Source organism: Zalophus californianus, chromosome 1 (assembly GCF_009762305.2).
Source record: "Zalophus californianus isolate mZalCal1 chromosome 1, mZalCal1.pri.v2, whole genome shotgun sequence".
NCBI lineage: Eukaryota > Metazoa > Chordata > Mammalia > Carnivora > Otariidae > Zalophus > Zalophus californianus.
The window spans coordinates 4,180,285-4,202,444 of NC_045595.1; the positions used below are offsets into that span (position 1 = coordinate 4,180,285).

The 22,160-nt window shown below is 49.2% G+C and overlaps 1 protein-coding gene across 11 annotated transcripts in view; it reads left to right on the forward strand.

Moving 5' to 3' along the window:
- The window catches only part of CATSPERD (cation channel sperm associated auxiliary subunit delta), a 47,172-nt gene that overhangs the window by 14,678 nt on the left and 10,334 nt on the right, over positions 1-22,160 (forward strand). For 10 of the 11 annotated variants that reach the window (XM_027585303.1, XM_027585305.1, XM_027585302.1 and 7 more), the window contains 10 exons: positions 2,962-3,045; positions 5,399-5,549; positions 6,419-6,514; positions 9,193-9,275; positions 10,828-11,004; positions 13,516-13,629; positions 14,329-14,418; positions 15,218-15,276; positions 18,519-18,597; positions 20,285-20,337. In XM_027585303.1, coding sequence (XP_027441104.1) covers positions 2,962-3,045; positions 5,399-5,549; positions 6,419-6,514; positions 9,193-9,275; positions 10,828-11,004; positions 13,516-13,629; positions 14,329-14,418; positions 15,218-15,276; positions 18,519-18,597; positions 20,285-20,337 — 986 coding nt within the window. The remainder of the gene's footprint in view (positions 1-2,961; positions 3,046-5,398; positions 5,550-6,418; positions 6,515-9,192; positions 9,276-10,827; positions 11,005-13,515; positions 13,630-14,328; positions 14,419-15,217; positions 15,277-18,518; positions 18,598-20,284; positions 20,338-22,160) is intronic. The other variant, XM_027585299.1, reaches the window with a different exon arrangement.

Genomic DNA, 22,160 nt, shown 5'->3' on the forward strand with positions numbered 1-22,160 from the left:
TCAAAAGGTGTTAGGTCATTGGATGGTTTCAGGAGTACTTATGTAAATAAACCTGGTGCCACAGTGAAGTCTGCACTTAACCCCAGGCCCGCCCAAAGATCGGTACCATCAGGTACCATCCTCATCCCAGTTATACAGAGGAAAGAACTCTCGTGGGTCAGTTCCCACCCTCCGCAAATTACATTCATCCAGAACCGCAGAACGTAACCTTACTTGGAAATCGGATCTTTGCAAATTTAATGATTTAAGATGAGATCATACTGAATCAGGGGTGGGTCCTCAATCCCATGCCTGTTGTCCTTCTAAGAGGACATGGAGAGATGCACACAGAGAAGGAGGCCATGTGAAGATGCAGGCCACATTGCAGGGATGCATCTGCAAGCCAGGAGAAGCCGAGGATTCCTGGCAACCACCAGACACTGGAAGAGAGGGATGGCGAGGTTTCTTCCTCAGGGGAACCAGCACTGCCAACACCTTGATTTCAGACCTCCGGCTTCCCTCTTCCACCGATGTGACGGTCCTTTCTGTCGTTTTTGCACCATCAAGCACAGGGCGGCTCCAGGACACGGATACACGGCTGAAGGCACAGAGCGGTGCAGAGCCTTTACCACACAGCCTGGCAGAGCTGAAGATCCGAACAGCTGAAGTGGGACAGGATGCTTGGGTGGCACAAGGAGGCTTCGTGCTGACCCAGAGAGTGGCTCCTCCCCCGGACGCTCGGGAAGTATGTGCAAAGCAAGGCAGGGAGTCCACTCTGCTCTCGAGCTCTGACCGGGTCCTGAATGGGGTTTCTCTGCCCTGCCCGGGAGGCCCAAGGGAGCCTAGAACCTAACTGATGACATATTTCCGTCCAAAATTAGGCCTAGAAGGACTTAACATGTGTGCTCAGTTGAAAATGATCATCGCTAAAAAACCTGATAGGTAGGTAGATAATAGGAATCAGCTCACATGCTTAGTGGGGCAGGGAAGCCCCACCATCTACCATCTGTGAGCTGGAGAACCAGGAAGTCTGAAGTTTGAGGGCAGAAGATGGACAGGACATCCCAGCTCAAGAAGAGAGAACAAATTCCCTTTTCCTCCTCCTCTTTGTTCTACGCGGGCCCCCAACGGATTGGGTGATGCCCGCCCACACCGGTGAGAGTGATCTTTATCAGGTCGACTAAATTAAATGTGAATCTCTTCCAGGGTCACCTTCACAGACACACCCAGAAATGATGTTTTACCTGCTACCTGCGCGTTCCTTAGCTCAGTCCGGCTGACACATAAAATGAACCAACACAAGTTCACCCCTTGTCAACTTGGCACCCCTATGCATCTCCTTCAACCATCCTTAGTCTCCAAATAAAGACACTGACAAGGTCATCATTCCACCCAATACAATACAACCATCCTAAGCACAACTAAAAATGCACTCCTCCCTTCTATGTGAAGTTTACTCTTCTTTTTGATGTCTCCTCACTCAGACATCAATTATTAATACAATAGTCTTTCTGCTCTGTGGGTGTGCCTGTGTGTGTGTGTGTGTGTGTGTGTGTGTGTGTGTGTGTGTGTGTGTGGTTATTGTTTTCGAGGCCAGAAGGCTGATGTACCTGAGCAGTTGTGATTCATTTCCTTGGAGTTCTGCCAGCAGGGGAGGAGTTGGGGTGTCTGGTGGGGAGATGAAGGGCTGGAAAGTCCAGCAACCTCTGCCATTTGGGATGGGTTGACTGTGAGTCTTGGTCACCTTGGGTCACCATAACAGACATCACAGACTGGGTGACTTAAACAGCAGACATTTATTTCTCACAGTTCTGGAGGCTGGAAAATCCAAGATCCAGATGCTGGCTGATTCAGCTCCTGGTGAGGGCTCTCTTCCTGGCTCACAGAGGGCCACCTTCTTACTGTGTTCTCGCATGAAGAGAGAATGCTTGGTGTCTCTATCTCTTTTTTTAAAGATTTAATTTATTTGAGAGAGAGAGAGAGCATGAGCAGGGGGAGGGACAAAGGGAGAGGGAGAAGCAGACTCCCCACTGAGCCGGACCCCGAGATCATGACCTGAACCGAAGGCAGACGCTTAACCAACGGAGCCACCCAGGTGCCCCTCCCAATATGAATTCTTGACCAGGTGCTCTGGTGTCTCTTCTTATAAAGACACTAACACCATCATCGGGGCCCCACTCTCGGGACCTCATCTAAACCTACTTAGCTCCCAAAGGCCCCACCTCCAAGGACCATCCATCTCATCAGGGGTGCTAGTTTGAATGCCCCCCCCCCAATTTCTATATTGCCATTCTAATGCCTGATGTGATTGTATTAGGAGGTGAGGCCTTTGGGAGTGTTTAGATCATAAGGGTGGAGTCCCTGTGAATGGGATCAGAGCGCTTCTAAAAGAGGAGGCCACAGAGAGCTTGCTAGCCTCCTCCCATGTGAGAACACAGAAGACTGTAACCTGGAAGTGGGCCCTCACTTGACCATGCTGGGACCTTGATCTCAGATTTCCAGCCTCCACAACTGTGAGCAGTAAACCTCTGTTGCTTATAAGCTACTTGTCTGTGGCATATTCTGTGATACAGCCAACACGGACTAAGATGGGGTTAGGATCTTAACATACGAATTTTGGGGGAGACACAATTCAGTCCATGGTGCTGTTTATAATAGAAAACTCCCAGGGTGCCTGGGTGGCTCAGTCGTTAAGCATCTGCTTCCGGCTTGGGTCGTCATCCTGGGGTCCTGGGATCGAGCCCCACATCGGGCTCCCTGCTCCGCGGGAAGCCTGCTTCTCCCTCTCCTGTTCCCCCTGCTTGTGTTCCCTCTCTGGCTGTCTCTCTCTCCCCATTCAAGGTTCTGTCCTACATGCTACATTTCCATAGAGGGGAAATAGATCGTAACAAAAAGACTTTCCTTCATTTTAGCTTATGAGGTAATCTGGAGTTAAAATCAAATGCGTTAATGATTTATTCATATGTGATATTTGTTTTATAGGCAGAACTAGTCGGATCTTTGGGTGGGATCTTCTACTTTCACTCCTTGTCACAGGTTGGGGTGCTTCTCATTGATCAGGGAAAGGTGAGTAACTTTGGACTGAGAAGAAAGACTTAAATGACCTTTGCCCCAAGCCAGGTTTTTGTTAAGACACACACTTGGATTTTCGTATCTGAAATCCATCTAGCTTTTCATTCACCTGTTCATCCATGTGTCCATCTACTTAACTATCCATCTGTCCATCCATCCATCCAACCATCCAACCATCCAACCATCCATCCAACCATCCATCCATCCATCCATCCATCCATCCATCCATCCATCCATCCATCCATCCATCCATCCATCCATCCATCCACCTGTCCAACCTACTTATCCATCCGTCCATCTATCCATCCATCCATCCACCTACTTATCCACCCATTCACCCACCCACCTGTGCAGCTACGTACTCAGCCATTCACCCATCTGTTCACCTAACCATTCATCCATGCACCCATCTACCCACTCACACACCACCACCCTCCTCCCCCTTTCATTTGTTCATTCAGTCATGCACTTGGCAATATTTAAGTAGTGTCTAGGAGGTACTTAGCACTGTGCTGAACACTAGGGATAAAATACAAAGTATGTATTGCTGACAATGCACAAGATTGTTTTAAATGCTTCAGGTTGAACTCTTTGTTAATGATTATTTTCATGGGTATTCAGAAAATCAGTACATGACACCTGTGATCTCACAGATATCATCTAGAATAAGACTAAGTTAAGAAGAGGAGTCAGTCTGGGGCGCCTGGGTGGCTCAGTTGTTAAGCGTCTGCCTTCGGCTCAGGTCATGATCCCAGGGTCCTGGGATCGAGCCCCGCATCGGGCTCCCTGCTCCGCGGGAAGCCTGCTTCTCCCTCTCCCACTCCCCCTGCTTGTGTTTCCTCTCTCGCTGTATCTTTCTCTGTCAAATAAATAAAATCTTTAAAAAAGAAAAAAAAGAGGAGTCAGTCCATGTAAACTGCATTTGAAGAAAAAATATTAAGGCAGGAAAAGATTAAGTACAGTATTGCACCCTGGGTAGGTGGGATGTGCAGCTCTGGAGTTCAGGGGAGCCCCGCTGTCAGGAAGCTTCGGGAGGTTGGGCTGACGTCCGTGGCTGAAGCCCACACCCTCTGGCCATGAGCTGGGTCCCGTCCCTGCCCAGAGTGCCCTCATAACCACAGAGTCCAGGGTTACCACCTATGCACAGTTTCTCAGGCTGCCCACCTGCAATCCCACAGGCTTTGGCTGGCGGGTGTCCACACTCGGGGGCGGGGGGCAGATGCACTGCAGGCTCTGGGGCTCGCTCCCTGCACGTTTGCATTCCTAGCCTATGTCCAGTGAGCTGCCTCAGTCACAGCCTTCTTACGGAGGAGGAAACCTGCAGGGCACGTTTCTCTGTTCAGTACTCAGTACTCAGTACTCAGTGCTTTTCTGCTCCCGGCCCCCCGAGTGCCTGAAACTGCTGGAGTCTTTGGCTTGGGGCTCCCTCCGCAGGGAGCCAAGCCCCAGGCCTGACCCAGCTGCTGTGCTGTTGCCTGGAGGGACAGCCCGGGCTCACGGCTTTCCCTGGCCTCACCTGGGAGCGGTTCAAGGCTGCCCTCCTTCAGGTTGGCGCGTTGCCTTAGTTGGCTACTCTGCCACCCACAGCTCGGGCCCCCAGGACAGGGGACAAGACACAGCCGGTGTATTACACAGTGGGCCTGGGCTGGGGGCTGCGATGTGCACTCTCAGGCTCAGCACATTGTGCAGATGGGCCTGCACCCCCCCACCCCAAACCCCCCACCCCCACCCGGTGTCCTGGAGGTGGCAGCTGCAGGGGTCCAGCGCCATCCATCCTGCCCTGAGCGCTATGTCTCTGGCAGCCCAGGAGAGGGCAGGGCTCCTCAGCCTCCCACTGTGCACACTGGGGGAGGAGAGCTCTTTGTCCAGGGTTGGTCCAGGGCCATCCTGGGCACTGTGGGGTGTGGAGCAGTGGCCCCCCAGGCCAAGCCGGGAGCACCCTTAGTCCTGACAGCCCCTCGTATCCCCCCGGACATCACGCAGTGTCCCCTGGGGGCAGGGTCGCCCCAAGCTGAGAACCACTGGCCCAGATAATAAGATTTGAAGGAGGGGCGCCTGGGTGGCTCAGTCGTTAAGCGTCTGCCTTCGGCTCAGGTCATGATCCCAAGGTCCTGGGATCGAGCCCCACATCGGGCTCCCTGCTCCGTGGGAGGCCTGCTTCTCCCTTTCCCACTCCCCCTGCTTGTATTCCTGCTCTCGCTCTCTCTCTCTCTGTGTCAAATAAATAAATAAAATCTTTAAAAAAAAATAAAAGATTTGAAGGAAGTCTCTGCCGCAAAGCACGCCGACCCCTGCTACTGCCGAGCCGGTGATGCCTTCCACAGATTCCGTGGTCTTTTCCTCTCAGGCTAGGTTCGGCTACTCAGAACACCCCCTGAACAGCAGTTTTGGGCTACCCTTCGACTACAATGGGACCCTGGACATCCTCATCACCCCGGGCCAGAAGGGCATTCTAATCTTCTGGTTTGAGAAGAGCCTGTTGGTTTCCAGAAACTCAGGTGAGCCAGGCCCAGGCTCTGGGTGTCCCCCTCTGGGCGGGGAAAGCACAGCTGGGTTTTCTCTCCCCTGCCTCCAGCAGGGGAGAGGCCTCCAGCCCATTCTCACTCTCGGTGCTGACCGTGTGCATCTCTCCCCCCGCCCCCCCACCCTGCCCCAGTGTCCTGCCCCCTGGAGTCCTGAGGGGGCCACGTGGGCAGGTTCCGAAAGTCGCCCACCAGTCACCTAGGGCCGAGCCCAAGTCTTCCCTCCAAGAACCACAAGCCTTGTTTTGGCGCCAAGGTCAGCAACTCCAGGACATGGCTCGAGGCTGCCCACTTGGACTTCCCCTGGCCAGAGAGAACTGGGAAAACAGCACAGCACCTCCTGCTGGCCTAGCTGAGGGATCCGAGCAATGCCCGCCAGCCTGCAGGAGACAAGAAGCAGAAGGCAGCCCCGCCCCCCACAGGAGAAAGGGGTCCTGTCATGGAAGACCACCCACTACGCCCACTTGTCAGGCCGCCTGAACACCATCGATCCCCTCCCCTCCCCCCAGTGCAAGAGAAGGCTCAGGGCTGGCCCATCCATTTGGAGTTCCTTGCACGTGTTACCCATAGAGTCAAAGGCATTCCGGTGTGAGACAGCCTTTCTTGTGAACTCTGCAGCTGATGCGCCGCATTCCTGTCCCACCGGGGCACACAGCGTTGGTTTTCTCGACCCTAAGCGCCTTCTGCACAATGCTTTACAGCCGGTGCGCCTTGGTGCTGTGTTTTCCTCCACTTTGTATCATTTGAGTCCCTCACCAAGGGTTGGGGCGGGCGGTGGGGATCACTCGGTGTTTCAGCAATGGGGGGGGTCCCTTTCCTCGTGACTGTGCCCTGTCGTCTCACAGGTCAGCTCGTTTACCCTGTCCATGTGAAAGAAGGACCCAACACCTTGTATTCTTCCATTTCTGAAGCCAACATCACCATCCACAGCGTTGCTGCCAGTGAGTGCCCAACCTATGGGTAGCTTTCTAGAAGTGCTTTTTACGGGGCTTACTAACCACTGACCCACTAGATTCAGTCTAGCCAAAACCAAACAAAACCAAACTAAACCCGAACCAAAATGTGATTGTCACACATTTGGGAACAATTCCCGGCATAAACTTTTGTACCCTTTCACTAGGAAGTAGAATATGGATTGGGTGTTGGCTTCCTAGGGCCGCTACAGCAAATGCCCACAAACTGGGGGGCTTAGAACGACAGATGGTTCTGAATCAAGGTATCAGCAGGGCCATGCTCCCTGCCTAGGCTCCAGGGAAGGATCTGCCTCAGGCCTGCCTCCCTGGCTTGTAGGTGGCTGTCGTCCCCCCGTGTCTACACACCGTGCTCCCTCTGTGCGTGGCTGTGTCCAACCCCCCCCCACCTTTTTTACAAGGACACCCATCGTACTGGATTAGAACCCACCCTGATGACCTCATTTTAACTTAATCACCTCTGTAAAGACCTGAATCCCAAATGCAGTCACCTTCTGAGGTCCTGTGGATTAGAACTGCAACACATCTTTTTTGGAGGGGACACATTTCAACCCATAACAGATGGCATCTCAGGATTTCTTTGCTACTCAATTGTCCTGCTGCTGCCCTGAAGGATGAGCTTTGCCCGACTAGTATTTCTCCTCACACAGCTCCCGAGTTGGGGGTAAAGAGTGGGACACACTGGGGGGTCATGTGGGTGCTAAGTCAGTATCTCCCCTGTTTGCTGATCATCGCATTACATCCTACCATCTGTGTCCCCGTAGCTGTTTAAAGTTAACTTTAAATAGTTACAGAAATTCATGATATAAAATGCTCTCATAACTAAACCAGTGGTGCATGGTCCTTTAAAGGATTTTTTTTTTTTTTAAATATTCCAAGTACAGTTACAGTCCCTTGGGGCGCCTGGGTGGCTTAGTTGCTTAAGCGTCTGACTCTTGATTTCGTCTCAGGTCATGATCTCAGGGTCGTGAGACTGAGCCCCGCCTCGGGCTCCGTGCTGTGCATGGAGCCTGCTTGAGAGGCGCTTTCTCCCTCTCCCTCTATCTCTCCCCAGCCTCCACCCCTGTTCACTCTCTGTCTCTTAAAAAATTATAATGGAAATGAAAAAAAATAAAGTCCCTTGGACCGGCTCCCTAAACCCACGCCCCTCTTTGGCTTCCTGTAGGTAACCATGGTTAGGAATTTGGGGTGAAAGACAGTCAGTTGCAAGATGCACACTGCGGATCAATTATGGATCTGCTGAGAATGTCTAGCATCGCCCAGATGGGTTGTTTGCTTGTATATAAGGGGCATCCTGTCACTGTGTGAGTCGCTCTGCCACCTGCCTCCTCCACTACACCTCATTTTCTACTCCATTTTGGTGAGAACACGTAACAGGAGATCTGCCTTCTTAACAAATCGTGAGGTGCCCAGGGCAGTATTAACTACAGGCATGATGCACAGCTGAGCTCTAGAACAGACTCGTCCTGCATCTTTCAAACTCTAGACCTGTTGAACAGCAACCCCCCATTTCCTCAACCTGGGGACACTTGGTGATGTCTGGGGATGACATCAGAGGAGACGGTCATCTTCTGTGGGGGCGTGCTACTGGCATCCACTGGGTGGAGGCCCAAGAGGCTGCTCAGCATCCTATAAGGCACAGGACACACACACCCTCTCCCCACTACAAAGAAGGATCGGGCTCCAAAACTGAGTAGAGCCGAGGTTGAGAAACTAGGTTAATTCGCTCCTTGCTCTGCAAACACCTCTCCGCATTTCTACATCAGATGCTTTCCCCAAGTTTCAGCTTAAGCCTCACTTTTTCTGAAAGCTTCCTTGATTTTCTTTTTTTAAAGAATAAAAATATGTAGGAAATAAGTTGAGCCTTTCACAAAACCTTTTGGTGGTGTCCTGTGTTCCTTGGAACTTTGTGTCTGCAAAAGACCAGAAACAACCTCAATGTCCATCCGTGGAGGACAGGTTTAATCAGTTACAGTTCATCCGGGTATATTCATACACATGAAAGAAAACAGTTAAGCTCTTTTCTTAAAAAACTTGAGGGGGTTCCAGAATATGATACCACGAATACAACACTACCAGAAAAGATGTTTCCTAAAATATTTAACCGGGGTTACCTAAGTCAGGGGTCAGCAGACCATGGCCCAAGGGCCAAATGTGGCCCACCACCTGGTTTTGTAAATAAAGTTTTATTGGAACACAATCATGCCCATTCATTTACAAGTTGCCCCTAGCTGCTTTCACAGAGTTAAACACTTGTAAACATAGCACATGATCGGGGCGCCTGGGTCGCTCAGTCGTTAAGTGTCTGCCTTCGGCTCAGGTCGTGATCCCAGGGTCCTGGGATCGAGTCCCACATTGGGCTCCCTGCTCAGCCAGAAGCCTGTTTCTCCCTCACGCTCTGCCTGCTTGTGCTCTCTCTCTCTGTGTCAAATAAATAAATAAAATCTTAAAAAAAAAAAACAACATAGCACATGATCAGCAGAGCAGAAGATATTTACCATCTGATTCTTTACAGAAGTTTGCTGACCCCTGGCTTATATGATGGAGTCTGGGGTAATTTTTTGTAAACTTTTTATATTTTTTTATATTTTCGTCCATTGAAACAACCCTCATTTCAATTTTGTTCTATCTTGTTTGGTTTTTCCTAGATGAATATGAACTGGCAGTTTTGACTCAGGAGAACAATTTGTATTATTGCAGCCTGGGAATCCTATCAAGTTCTCTAATCAAAGTAGGTAAAATCAAAGTAGTGTCATTGTCCCATTGATGACGAAATCGTATTCTCAAACTTTTTTTTTTTTTTTTAAGAGAACAAGCGGGGGGGTGGGCAGAGGCAGAGAGAGAGAGGGAGAGAGAATCTTAAGTAGGCTCCATGCTCAATGCGGAGTCCAATGCGGGACTTGATCCCTCGACCCTGAGATCATGACCTGAGCCAAAATCAAGAGCCAGACGGACACTTAACTGACTGAGCCACCCAGGTGTCCCATTGTTCTCAAACTTCTCGTTCTTTTTTTTTTTTTAAAGATTTTATTTATTTGAGAGAGAGAATGAGATAGAGAGAGAGCATGAGAGGGGAGAGGGTCAGAGGGAGAAGCAGACTCCCTGCCAAGCAGGGAGCCCGATGCGGGACCCGACCCCGGGACTCCGGGATCATGACCTGAGCCGAAGGCAGTCGCTTAACCAACTGAGCCACCCAGGCGCCCTCTGGTTCTTTTTCTGAAGGCTAGAAATTACTCTATTTATTAAAATAGATTATTTTAACAACAATAGTAATAATTTAATATTAATGTTAATTAATATTTAATTAACATTAATATTGAAAAATTAACAGTAATAGTGATTTTACTAGTTATGAAAATCATGACAGCAGCAGCTAAAACCTACTGAGCACTCAGAATATGGCAGGTGCTGGTCTGAGCGTTTTCCAACTGTTAACTCATTTACCTGAGTGTTTTCCAACTGGAACCATCATCTTAAGAAGTGGAACCTTCGGGGCACCTGGCTGGCTTAGAGAGCATGTGACTCTTGATCTCAGGGTCGTGAGTTCAAGCCCCACACTGGGCATAGAGATTACTAAAAATAAATAAACTGAATAAAAAAAAAAAGAAGTAGAGCCTTATATTGTCCCCATTGGACAGACGGGAAAACTGAGGCACGGAGAGGTAGGGAGGGGTGGGAGGGAGGGGTCATTTCACATTACCTTATACATCATGCCTGTCCGATTCTGTTTCATCCTCACAAGGCCCCAGGAAGGAGATCATAGCGTCCAACTTTTACAAGGGAGGAAAAACTGAAGTTCAAGTTTCCCTCTTTCCTAAGGCCCCGTAACTTGTTAGCAGCTGAGCCAGCAAAGTCCCCCAGGTGTGCTGCTCGCTACCTCAGTGCTTTCGCTGCTCGAGCCGCGGGCACCGTAGTTCCCGAAGGCTGCCTGGCATTAGAATAGGACAAGGAACAGGACCGTCTCTTCGAAGCCTTCACCCTGACATTCTGACGACCAGGGCATTTTCTGGGTGAGGGGCTGTAGCTTTCGTCCCAACTCTCCAGAGCAGTCCAGGACCTGTGCATAAGTCTAGACTTAGTTCTTGCCTATCCTCTCTGACGAGGAAAAGACGGAGTTTCCATTATTATTCACCAAAGAATGAATGAAACTGAAGAGTAGACTTTTCCACAAAGTGTACCGATGACTTTGTTTGTTTGGTCTACCTTCTTTAAACCTGAAGTGTAAGATAAAATTGACGTCCTCAAAAAAGACTGAACGATTTCTGAAATCGCTTTCCTCTCAGTTTGCAGGCCAAAACCTCTGGTCCCAAGAGGCAGCCCTGATGTTCACTGATGTGGGGAGAGTGGAAATACTGACCCCACTCCCCGATTCGGTGTTTCCAGCTTTCGATTTCCAGAAGTGCCCCGTGAACATCCAGGCGGTTCTTATGGATCCCCAACTCCAAGTTGACGTTTGCAAAGTATGTGATCATCACTGTTTGGATCAATGTTCCCGGCACTCTTTCTAAAAAAGACAAATCTCTCAGAGCCAGAGTTGGGGCATTTGTCACCAGCAACCACACCCAAGAGGTCCAAGGAGGGCTGCCGGGGAAAATATGGGACGAGCAGTTATACTTGAATTTCACATAAACAACTAAATCTGGCAACCAGCCACCCCTGATCCCCAAAGGCTGGCGCCCTCTCCTTATATGGGTTTCATGCCCCTATTTCAGATAGAAACATACATCACCTTAGTAGACGCTCTTTATAACAAGGAAGCCAGCCAACCCTTAATGATGGTTTGTAAGAGAATAAAGCAAATGATGTGCTTGCCAGGACTGCTCCCTCCTCAAGTAGTCAGATGAACCATCAGTGTTCTATAGACTCTTACCTGGAGAGCTCTGGAGAGGGAGATTCGATTGGGCTCAAGGCTTCCACCAAGCCATGGCGCTCAGCCTTGACCCCCCCCCCCCCCACATGGGCTGATCAAAGGGGGGGGGGGATTATAGAAATATGGAAACATGGATGCATCAATTTGGATTTGTCTTTTTGCGAGTAACAAAGTCCAGATCGAATGGGGTTAAGCCGCAAAAGCAGCTGTTGGCTCGTGCAGCCAAAAGGTCTGAAGGGGGAAGACCTCAGGTTGAGGCTTGATTCAGTAACTCAGATCATGCCAGCAAGGAGCCGACTCCTGTCCGTCTCTGCACTCTGCCTGCCGGGGGTGTTCCATGCTTCATCCTGAAGATCCATCTAGATGCCTCTGGGAAGCCCCGCGTTCTCATATGGTATCCAGCCGGCAGCTGCAGGCGGGCAGCCTCACACAGTATCCCAGGCAAGAGACAGGGTCTCTCATCAGAGTTCTGCAGAAGCCAAGAGAAATCCCCACCCGCTCCAGTGTCTCCTGCATCTCATTGGCTCAGAGGGGCCCACTCCGCACCAATCACATGGCTGGGGATGAGCCAATCAGGGTCCACTCCTTAGAATAGTAATGAGGTCAGTCCACCAGGCCATCTGCCCAAGGATGTGCAAAGGGCCGGTCTGCCAAAGGAGACTGAGGGTACTCTGGGGAAGGGGGATCAGCTGCTGGACAGAAGCAGTACAATAGTTTTCCCAAATCCCACCAAAAACAACAACAACAACAAAAAACAAAACAAAAACCAAAACAGCAACTACACAGCATAACGAAAATCCATGGACGATGGGGCTCCTCACCAGCTCAATCGGAAGAGCGTGTGACTCTTGATCTTGGGGTTGTGAGTTCAAGCCCCACATTGGGCGTACAGCCTACTTAAAAAAAAAAGCAAAAACAAACAAACAAACAAACAAAAAAACCATGGGTGAAAGCTGGGACAATTAGTTGGATAATATGAGTCCACAGGGATATAAATAAATGACTGAATAAATAAAGGGAGCGGAGATACATTCCCCCCACCCCTTCAGAAGAACTCTTGAGTAATGTACCTACATACTCTCCCTCCTGGAGGAGAAGTTTAACCCCTGCCTGAGGGTGGACTGGTCTTAGTCATGCGCTCATAGGGAACAGTCTGGAAAGGGGGAGTAGCCACTTGGCGTGGAGAAACCTGGCAGGCACCATCAGGCAGCAGAGCAGGATTCACATCAACCGTCCCGTAGCTAGGGCAGGATGTCCCAGTATCTCTTGGCCGTTTCTCCACCCCAGACCCGGAATCAGCCACTTCTCCAAGAAGCAACTCATTGACTACCTTCTTAGGATGGCCGGAAGCCAATCCGTTTCCTTGAACGTGGGGTAAGTAAAAGGCAAGATGCAAGCATTTATCCCATCTTCCCTTCCAACTGTTCTACTGGGTCAGCGAAAATTAGAAGGGGGGAAGTGTCTTAAAATTCTCCCGGCAAATGTGTGGAAACAAAATGATAGAATGTCGTCTTGTGGCAACCCCAACATCCAAAGAGAGCGACAGCCAGCCTTAGGTGCTGCTGATGGAAGATCTACCATCTGTTGAGTCTTGCCAGTGTGATCCAACCCAAACCTGATGGATCCAGCCGCCAGTCTGCCAGAAACTCCGCACACAGAGGAACATGCCCACCTGTGCCAGGAAAATCCAGACTGGGAATCTACAGGTCCAGCGGCCCGGGTGCTTCAAAGATGAATAGAAATGAAAAGAAAGGGATGACAGGGAGCCTGGGGATTGAAGGAGACTTATACAGAACAACATTTGAAAATGGGCAGGACTAAGTCCCATCACCTAGGGATGCACACATAGCAAGAAAGCAATTGTAAAAGTCAGGTGGGTGGGGGAAGGCACTTCTGGAGAGAGGAGGCCCAGCTATGGGGTGATGGCGTGGACCTTGAGGGTCTTCTGGGGTTGCAGGATCTAGCAGGGAAGACATGAGTGACAGATTGGAAAGCTCCATCCCTAGGGGAGGCCACGGAAGGCCTCCCACCTGCTTGCCCGTTCTGCTTTGGGAACGGGAGCTTGGTTTAATTCATGGATTTGTTTGGCGTTTCTACCCAGGCAGAACTTCTGCAAGGAGAATTTGACAACAAAATGTACACCATTGATATGAACAGCAAATTGGAGCTGACTGCCCTGATGATACCGCGGCCAGGCATGTCCCTGGTCCCACTGGTAAGGTCACCTCCTGCATCTGACAGGTGCTCCTGAGACGGGGCGTTCCCCAGAGTCCCAGGCTCTGAGAGCCCCCTGGTATCCCCCAGGGGGAGACCTCGCTTATGATGCTTCATAGACATACCCTGTCCTGCTCCTCAGTGAGCGTCTGCCTGTCTGGCCTCCTTTCTCGGGGCCTGTGCCCCTCATTTTCCTCCCTTCTCCTGGGCTGCCCTGTGCTTCCCATAAGCTCCCCTGCCTCTTAGGCCAGCTGGAGCCCGACTCATGCCTTCCCTCAGGCAGCAGGCGGTGCTCGAGAGACAGGGGGTGTCCCCAGACCTGAAACCCAAGTGTCCAAGCCTGGACTCTTGGCTATAAGTAATGGAGCGGAAAATGGGGGGCCGGTTAATACAAGGCCATGGGACGAAGTCCAGCCAGCCAGCCGGGACCAGCGCCTGCCCAGGGATGCCAGGCCATGCACTGGGGACGGGTCTGGGTCCTGCAGCTCTGCAGCTCTAGCTGTCTGCGGCACGGGGCTCGGGGGTAGATGAGGTTGGGCACATTTGGGGATTGGAGGGTCCCCTGCCTTTGCGGAGCAAGCTCGGTTTTCAGTGGGAAGGTGCACTGGGGTCACCTGTGGATGGGACCCCCCAGTGGCACCCCTTTGTGCCTGCTGGCCCAGAACATTTGTGTGTGCTTCTCCTCCCCGGCCCCTGCCAGGTGATGGTGAGCAACCCCCACTCCCTGGGCCTGCAGGCCATCATCTATGAGGGCGGCTACACTTATGACGGGAACACCAAACACAGACTGGTGAGCTGCGCCCCTGCCCCAGCCCCAGGGGCGTGTGATGAAGGACAGCCTTGATGGCACCCAGCCAGCTCCGGCCGCCTTAAGGTGCCTCTCAGCCTGACCTTCCTCCCTCCTTTCCTTCCCTGCACACAGTGGGATAAGGCGCTGGAGAACCTGGAGAGGACATTGCCCTGCCCCTCCCCCCAGGCAAGGCAAGCAGCAGTCCCCCAGACCTAATGAGTGAGGTCATTAAGGTGTCACAGGGGATAAGCACAGGGGCCATGGCAGAGAGCCTAACACAGCCCTGGGGAAATACGGGTGGTTAAGTAAACCGAGGCATCAGAATGGAGGGGAAGTAGGGGGACCAGGAGGGGCTTGGCCAAATAGGAGTCTGGGGGATCCATAGGGCCAAGCCAGGGCTCATGGTCGCACTATGGGGTTTGCGCTTGACCCCCGAAGCCTGGTGTGGGGTTGGGAGGTTTCCACAGGACAGGGGCAAGGCACCAGTCCGCCACCACAGAGTCTTTGGACCAGTCCTTGCCACCGTCTAAAGAAGAGGGGAAACAAAGTCACCCCTCACTATAGGTCCCCTAGACAAAGGCAGCAAGGAAATGCATGAGCTTGGGGTGGTCATTTCCATGAGCTTCTAGAAGCCTCTCGCTGGTGGTACAATTAGAATCAGGAGAGGGCTAGATGGTCTTCAGGCTCCTCCTCCCAGGGCCCTGTCCTACCTCCATCTCTCCTGAACCCCGACTGTGCGACTGTGCGTGGCCCCAGGATGTCCCACCATCGCAGTGCCCGTTTGCTCTTGACTCCACAGAACATCTCCCTGAGGCAGCAGCACCACTGGGGCAGAGCCGACCCCAATTTCACCTCCAGGTATGTGGTCGCTTAAACTGGAGTGGGGGAGGGGGCGGCCCAGGCTATCTATGGGGTTCCCTTAACAGGGTTTGGGAACATGTGGCCAAGATCCAGACTCACTCCCTCCAAGGACAGTAAGGCCAGAATGATTGAAAACATTTTCTAAGTGGTGGGTTCCTCAAAAAATTGAACCTAGAATTACTATATGATTCAGCAATCCCGTTTCTGGGTCTATACCTGAAAGAACGGGAAAGCAGGGACTCAAACTGATACTTGCACACCCATGTTCACAGCAGCATGATTTACAGTCACCAAAACATGGAAGCCAGCCCCGTGTCCACAGACAGATGATTGCATGAACACAATGGGGTCCAGCCACACGACAGGACGTTATTGAGCCTTAGAAAGGAAGGACATCCTGACGCCTGCCACAACGTGGACAAACCTTGAGGACACTGTGCCTAGTGAAATAAGCTAGTCCCAGAAGGACACATCCTACGGGATTCCACTGCCAGGAGGTCCCCAGGGTATATATTTCAACAATAAGTTTTCATTCTAGATCTAGAATTTTGTACCACTGTATAGTATAATTGAAATTTGCTAAGAAAGTAGAACTTAAATATTCTCACCACCTCCCCACCCTAAACAAAGGTAAATATGTGAGGTGATGGATGTGTTAATTAACTCCATGAGGGGTGGGATCCTTTCACAATATGTGTATACACCAAATAATTACATTATATACCTTCGTGATCTTACAATTTATTTATCAATTATACCTCAGTAAAGCTGAAAAATGCAAATGAAAAGTAAAAAAAGTACATTATATGTTATTAATATAGAATATATGTTCCTCTCTCACACTTATGGTGAATTTATTTAAAAATCACTCAATTTTTGTATATCCTTGGCCATTAGAAACATCAATCAGATCTCCCAGGAGAGATTTTCAGACCACATGCTCAGACTTTAATCTGACAAAACTAGAATTGAACAGCCAGAAACCAAAAGCCCCATTTCTGGGGCACCTGGTGTTTCAGTGGGTAAACGTCTGCCTTTGGCTCAGGTCATGATCCTGGGGTCCTGGGATTGAGCCCCACTTTGGACTCCTTGCTCAGTGGGGAGCCTGCTTCTTCCTCTCCCTCTGCCTGCGGCCCCCCCCCCCCCCCGCCGCTTGTGCTCTCTCTCTCTCTCTGCCTCTCTCTTAGTTTAATTAATTAATTTAAAAAAAATTTTTAAAGCCCCTTTTCTTGGAAATTAAGAGACACTTTTCTAAATAATCCTTGTGGGGGGGGCGGCGCCTGGGTGGCTCAGTCGGTTAAGCGGCTGCCTTCGGCTCGGGTCATGATTCCAGGGTCCTGGGATTGAGCCCCATGTCGGGCTCCCTGCTCGGCGGGGAGTCTGCTTCTCCCTTTGCCTCTGCCTCTCCCCCTGCTTGTGCTCTCTCTCTGTCAAATAAAGAAATAAAATCTTAAATAAATAAATAAATAAATAAATAAATAAATAATCCTTGAATCTCAGAATCCATGGAACACAGCTAAAAGATACTCAGAGGAAAATGTGTATCTTGAGCACTTTTATTATTACGGGGAAAGATGGACTAAGGATGCACAAACTAAATATTTAACTTGAAGAACTAGGAGAACCACAAAAAGAAGGGAATTAACAATGATACCATCTGAAATGTATTAAACAGAAGGCAGAAGACAGTATCAAGTCACAATGAGACGTAAGGCTGGCTCTTCAGAAGACCAGTACATTAGATGAGACCCCATGATCCTGACAAAAGAGGAGAGAATTGAAATGAACATTGGGAATGGAAAATGGAAAGTATGGACACAGATGGACACAGAACCTATGAAAAGAATAGTGGGAGGGACTTCCTCAAAGTAAAAAGCTCCTGCACAGCAAAGGAAACCATCAATAAAATGAAAAGGCGACCTGCTGACTAGGAGAAAATACTGGGGCTGGTCTCCACCATATGTAAAGAACACACACAACTCAATAGCAACAACAACAATACGAGTAAAAAATGGGGAGAAGATCTGAATAGACGCTTTTCCAGAAAAGACAGAAATGGCCAATAGTACTTGAAAAGATGCTCAATGTCACTGATCATCCGGGAAATATAAATCAAAACTACAATGAGATACCACCTCACACCTTTCGGAATGGCTAAAATCAACAATACAGGAAACACCAGATGGTGAGGATGTGGAGAAATGGGAACCCTCTTGCACTGTTGGTGGGGATGCAAACGGGTGCAGCCACTCTGGAAGACAGTATGGAGTTTTCTCCAAAAGTTAAATGTAGACCCACCGTACAATCCAGTAATTCCACTTCTGGATATTTATTTGAAGAAAACAAAAACATTAATTTGAGAAGGTGTATGCACCCCTATGTTTATAGCAGCATTATTTATGGTAGCCAAATTATGGAAGCAATTTAAGCATCTATAGAGGGATGGATAAAGAAGATGCGGTATATGTACAATGGCATATTAGCCATAAGAGGATTGAAATCTTGCCATCTGTGATGACATGGACGGATCTTGAGGGCATTATGCTAAGTGAAATAAGTCAGGCAGAGACAGACAAATAACATATGATTTCACTTACATGTGGAATCTAAAAAACAAAACAAAACCAGACTCATAGAGGCGGAGAAAAGACTGATGGTCACCAGAGGAGCAGGGGGTTGGAGGGTGGGTAAAACGGGTGAAGGGAATCAAGAGGTACAAACTACCAGTTATAAAATAAATAAGTCATGGGGATGTAATGTACAGCATGGGGAATATGGTCAATAATATTGTACTAACTTTGTATGGCGACAGATGGTAACTAGAATTACTATGGTGATCATTTTGCAATGTATTTAAACCTCAAATAACAATGTCATACACCCGAAACGAATATGGTACTGTATTTCAATTATACTTCAGTGAAAAACAGAATATGTAGCTCGGGATAATGAAATTGAATGTCAGATGTTGTTTTCAGGAAGTTATTATATGTAAATTAACAAAACAGACTCAAGAAGAGGTAGAAACTCAAGGGAGAGTGGGGTCATTATGTGAGCAGAGGTTCTTGGGCACTATTCTGCAACAAATGGCTGAGTGGATGGGTGACAGATGGACAAACGGAGGGATGGGTGGATGATGGATGGGCGCATAAATAAGTCGATGGGTCAGTGATTACTGTTAACACTGACAATATTTGTGACACAGGCGTGCAACACCACACATTCCTTTTGCCTTGCAGCATAAAAAGACCCACAGGATCTACCATCACTCTGGACATAGCCAACAAGGAAATTTCGTGTGTGGACCTCAAGCCACTGGTATGTCCCAAATTTTTGCTGTCCCATATTCTTTGCTGTTAGTGTTAAGAATAATGGCGGTGGGGGGGCGGGGTATGGCGCCTGGGTGGCTCAGTCGGTTAAGCGTCCAACTCTTGATCTCAGCTCAGGTCTTGATTTCAGGGTCGTGAGTTCAAGCCCCACATTGGGCTCCATGCTGGGTGTGGAGCCTACTTAAAAAAAAAAAAAGAAAAGAAAAGCATAATGGCAGTGGGCCTCATCTGGCTTTTCCTTGAGGAGCTGGCTGAGCCCATGCTCAGGTTCTGAAAATGGAGGTGATTCTGTCCCAGTTGCCAGGGTCACTCCCTTTCCTCCTGACAGCATCCCCCAGGGCTGCCCCTGATGACTCACCATCCTTGGAGCAGGCGCACGGGTAGTCTCATTCCTTGTTGGACATCCCCAGAACAGGGCTCACCAACTCTGGTAACAGCACTCCTCAGTGCTCCAAGAGAATGGAAAACAATATACATCCACACAGAAACCTGTACACAAGTATTCATATTGGCGTTATTCATAATAGTCAAAAGGTGGGAGCAACCCAAATGTCTACTGATGGGTGAATCAATAAACACAATGGGGCCCATCCTCACACTGGAACATTACTTAGCCTTTAGAAAGGAAGGACATCGTGACACCTGTCACAACGTGGGTGGACCCTGAGGACACTGTGCTCAGTGAGATGAGCCAGAAGGACACATCCCGCAGGACCCCACTCCCAGGAGGTCCCCAGAGGCGTCCCGTCCACAGAGACAGAGAAGAGATGGTGGGAGCCAGGGCTGGGGCAGGGGGTGGGGAGTCCGTGCTTCTTGGGGACAGAGTGTCTCAGTTTGGGCATATGGAAAGTTCTGGAGACGGATGGATGTACTTGCTACCACTGAGCTGTGCCCTTAGACATGGTTAAGACGGCGAATGGATGGCTCAGTTGGTTGAACATCTGCCTTCGGCTCAGGTTGTAATCCCGGAGTCCTGGGATCGAGCCCCGCCCACATCGGGCTCCCTGCTCAGTGGGGAGCCTGCTTCTCCCTCTCCCTCTGCCTGCCGCTCCCCTTGTGTTCTTTCTGTCAAATGGATGGATAAAATATACATATATGTAAAAAAACAGATGGTGCATTTTATATTATATGTATTCTATACCACAATTTTTGTCAAATTGATACAATCTTGCATTCTGTTCCATGGTAAATCCATGTTTGTCTTAACATAAAGTTCTTTTTCAAACACCAAAAGTTTCTCTGTCTGATGCTTTTTAGACTCCCTTTTATAACTCTGAGGGTGCGACCATAGTCCAGTTTGAAAAGCATGTCCCTAAGACTATCAGGCTAACCCCAAATAACTTTTTCTCTTTTCTCCTTTCTGTTTATTATTGATGCCCATTCATTCATTCATTCATTCATTCTCCTCCCCTGCCTTCTATACACCCAGTATTATCCTGCATTTGTAAATTGGTTTGTGATGGGGCCACTTAGGCTCACCCCATAGATCTGGTGGGCTCTTAGGGCTTGAGCTCCAGGGGCCAGGCCTGGCTACAGGGAATCCCAGGAGCCCGGGTCACCGTGTCAGGATCCAGGCTCACCATGTCCAGTCTCTCCTGGGTGTGAGTTTTTGCTGTGGCTGGACCATCAGTGGCCCTCACGACCCAGGTCAGCATACCTGCCTCTCTCCTCCGCAGACGGCGCTCATTTCAGTGGGTTGTGACCAGGAGAAAAAGATCGTCATTCAGAAGTAAGTGTGTTGATGTCGGGGTTGAGGGTGGGGACGGGACAAGCTTGGTCACAGTTGCTTCACAACTGTTGAAGTCGGGTGACATTATCCTGTCTACTTTTGTGTATATTTAACATTTCCATAATAAATAGTCAAATAATGAATATTAATAGGTTAAGTTGGTGTTTCTGGCACAGTGACCTCCCCTCCTTTATCAATTTGGTAATATTTACATTTTTTCCTCTTCCCTAATCTTTTGTGTGTTCTCTTTCCTTTATGAGTCTCTGAATTCCTCATTTTGATTAAAAATGCTGAGGGTTTTGGTTTTAATTGGTTGCTGAAATTTTGGGGAACTTTGCCTCCAGTATCCATAGTTACCCCCAGGGAATGCAGCCATGAGAATCCAATTTAAAAAAGAAAAAAAGCCAGAAGATTGGCCAAATTGCCATACTTCTCCCCTTCAGGCAGTGGTGTGCTGATAAATGTATAACAATAGGTCCTGGGGCGGGGGTGGGGGGTGGGGGGGGTGGGGGCTGAATCCCAGAGCACATGCCAATTCCTGTGGTGTGAATACACCGGCCCTGTCGACTTCAAGCACAAGCGTGAACGATCCGCTGGCCCACAAAATTCCAGAAGATTTAACACTTGGCTCTCAGGAGCTAGTTGAGGCTAGCTAGCTTCAGTACTCCTCTGATCAAGGGCAATAATAAACTCAGGCAATGATTTTACCACACTTCCCCTAAATGGAAACATTTTGTTGAATCAATAAATTATATATTTAGGACATGTGTGCAGGGAACATTTTTTAAACAATATATGAATAGCTTCTGCCAAAGAGAGTGGGGAAGATATTTGCCACATGTGTAGCCAGCAAATGGCTTGTATCCAGACTTTATAAAGAATTCCTACAAATTAATCATTTTTAAAAAGACAAATTAAAAAAAAAAAAGGGCAAGGGCGCCTGGGTGGCTCAGATGGTTAAGCGTCTGCCTTCGGCTCGGGTCATGATCCCAGGGTCCTGGGATCGAGTCCCGCGTCAGGCTCCCTGCTCCTTGGGAGCCTGCTTCTCCCTCTGCCTCTCTCTCTCTCTCTCTCTCTCATGAATAAATAAATAAATAAATAAAGTTTAAAAAAATAAATAAATAAATAAAAATTAAAAAAAAAAGGCAAAAATCATGAACAGGCACTTCCGAAAAAGAAAAAAAGAAAGAAATCCACATGGCTGGTAAACATGAAGAAGTGCTGGAAAGGTGGCGAACCTCACTTAATAGGAAAAAGAAAACGAAAACTTCTCTTAGAGGCCATTATTCGCCCACCAGCGTGGTAAAATTTGCCGAGCGTGGCCAGTAGCAAGTGCTGGTCGGCACGGGGAGCCCCTGGCGGCCTCTGGAACACACTGACTTTGTGGGGGGGTAGGTACGTTTTTCAGCGCTTTGTTTTATTTTATTTTTTTTAATGATTTTATTTATTTATTTATTTGACAGAGAGAAAGACAGCGAGAGAGGGAACACAAGCAAGGGGAGCGGGAGAGGGAGAAGCAGGCTTCCTGCTGAGCAGGGAGCCCGATGCGGGGCTCGATCCCAGGACCCTGGGATCATGACCTGAGCCGAAGGCAGACGCTTAACGACTAAGCCACCCAGGCGCCCCTTTTCAGCGCTTTAGAAAGCACATCTTTTGACCCAGCAATCCAATCATGCACATGGACATTGGCAAGGGTTCTGGAATGTTCTTAGCAATGTTATTCCTAATAGCTCCTCGTTGGAAGCAAGCCAGCTTGAATCCCTCGACAGGAGGATGGACAAACAGGTGCTGGATGCAGTGGACTATCCCAGCCATGAAAATTG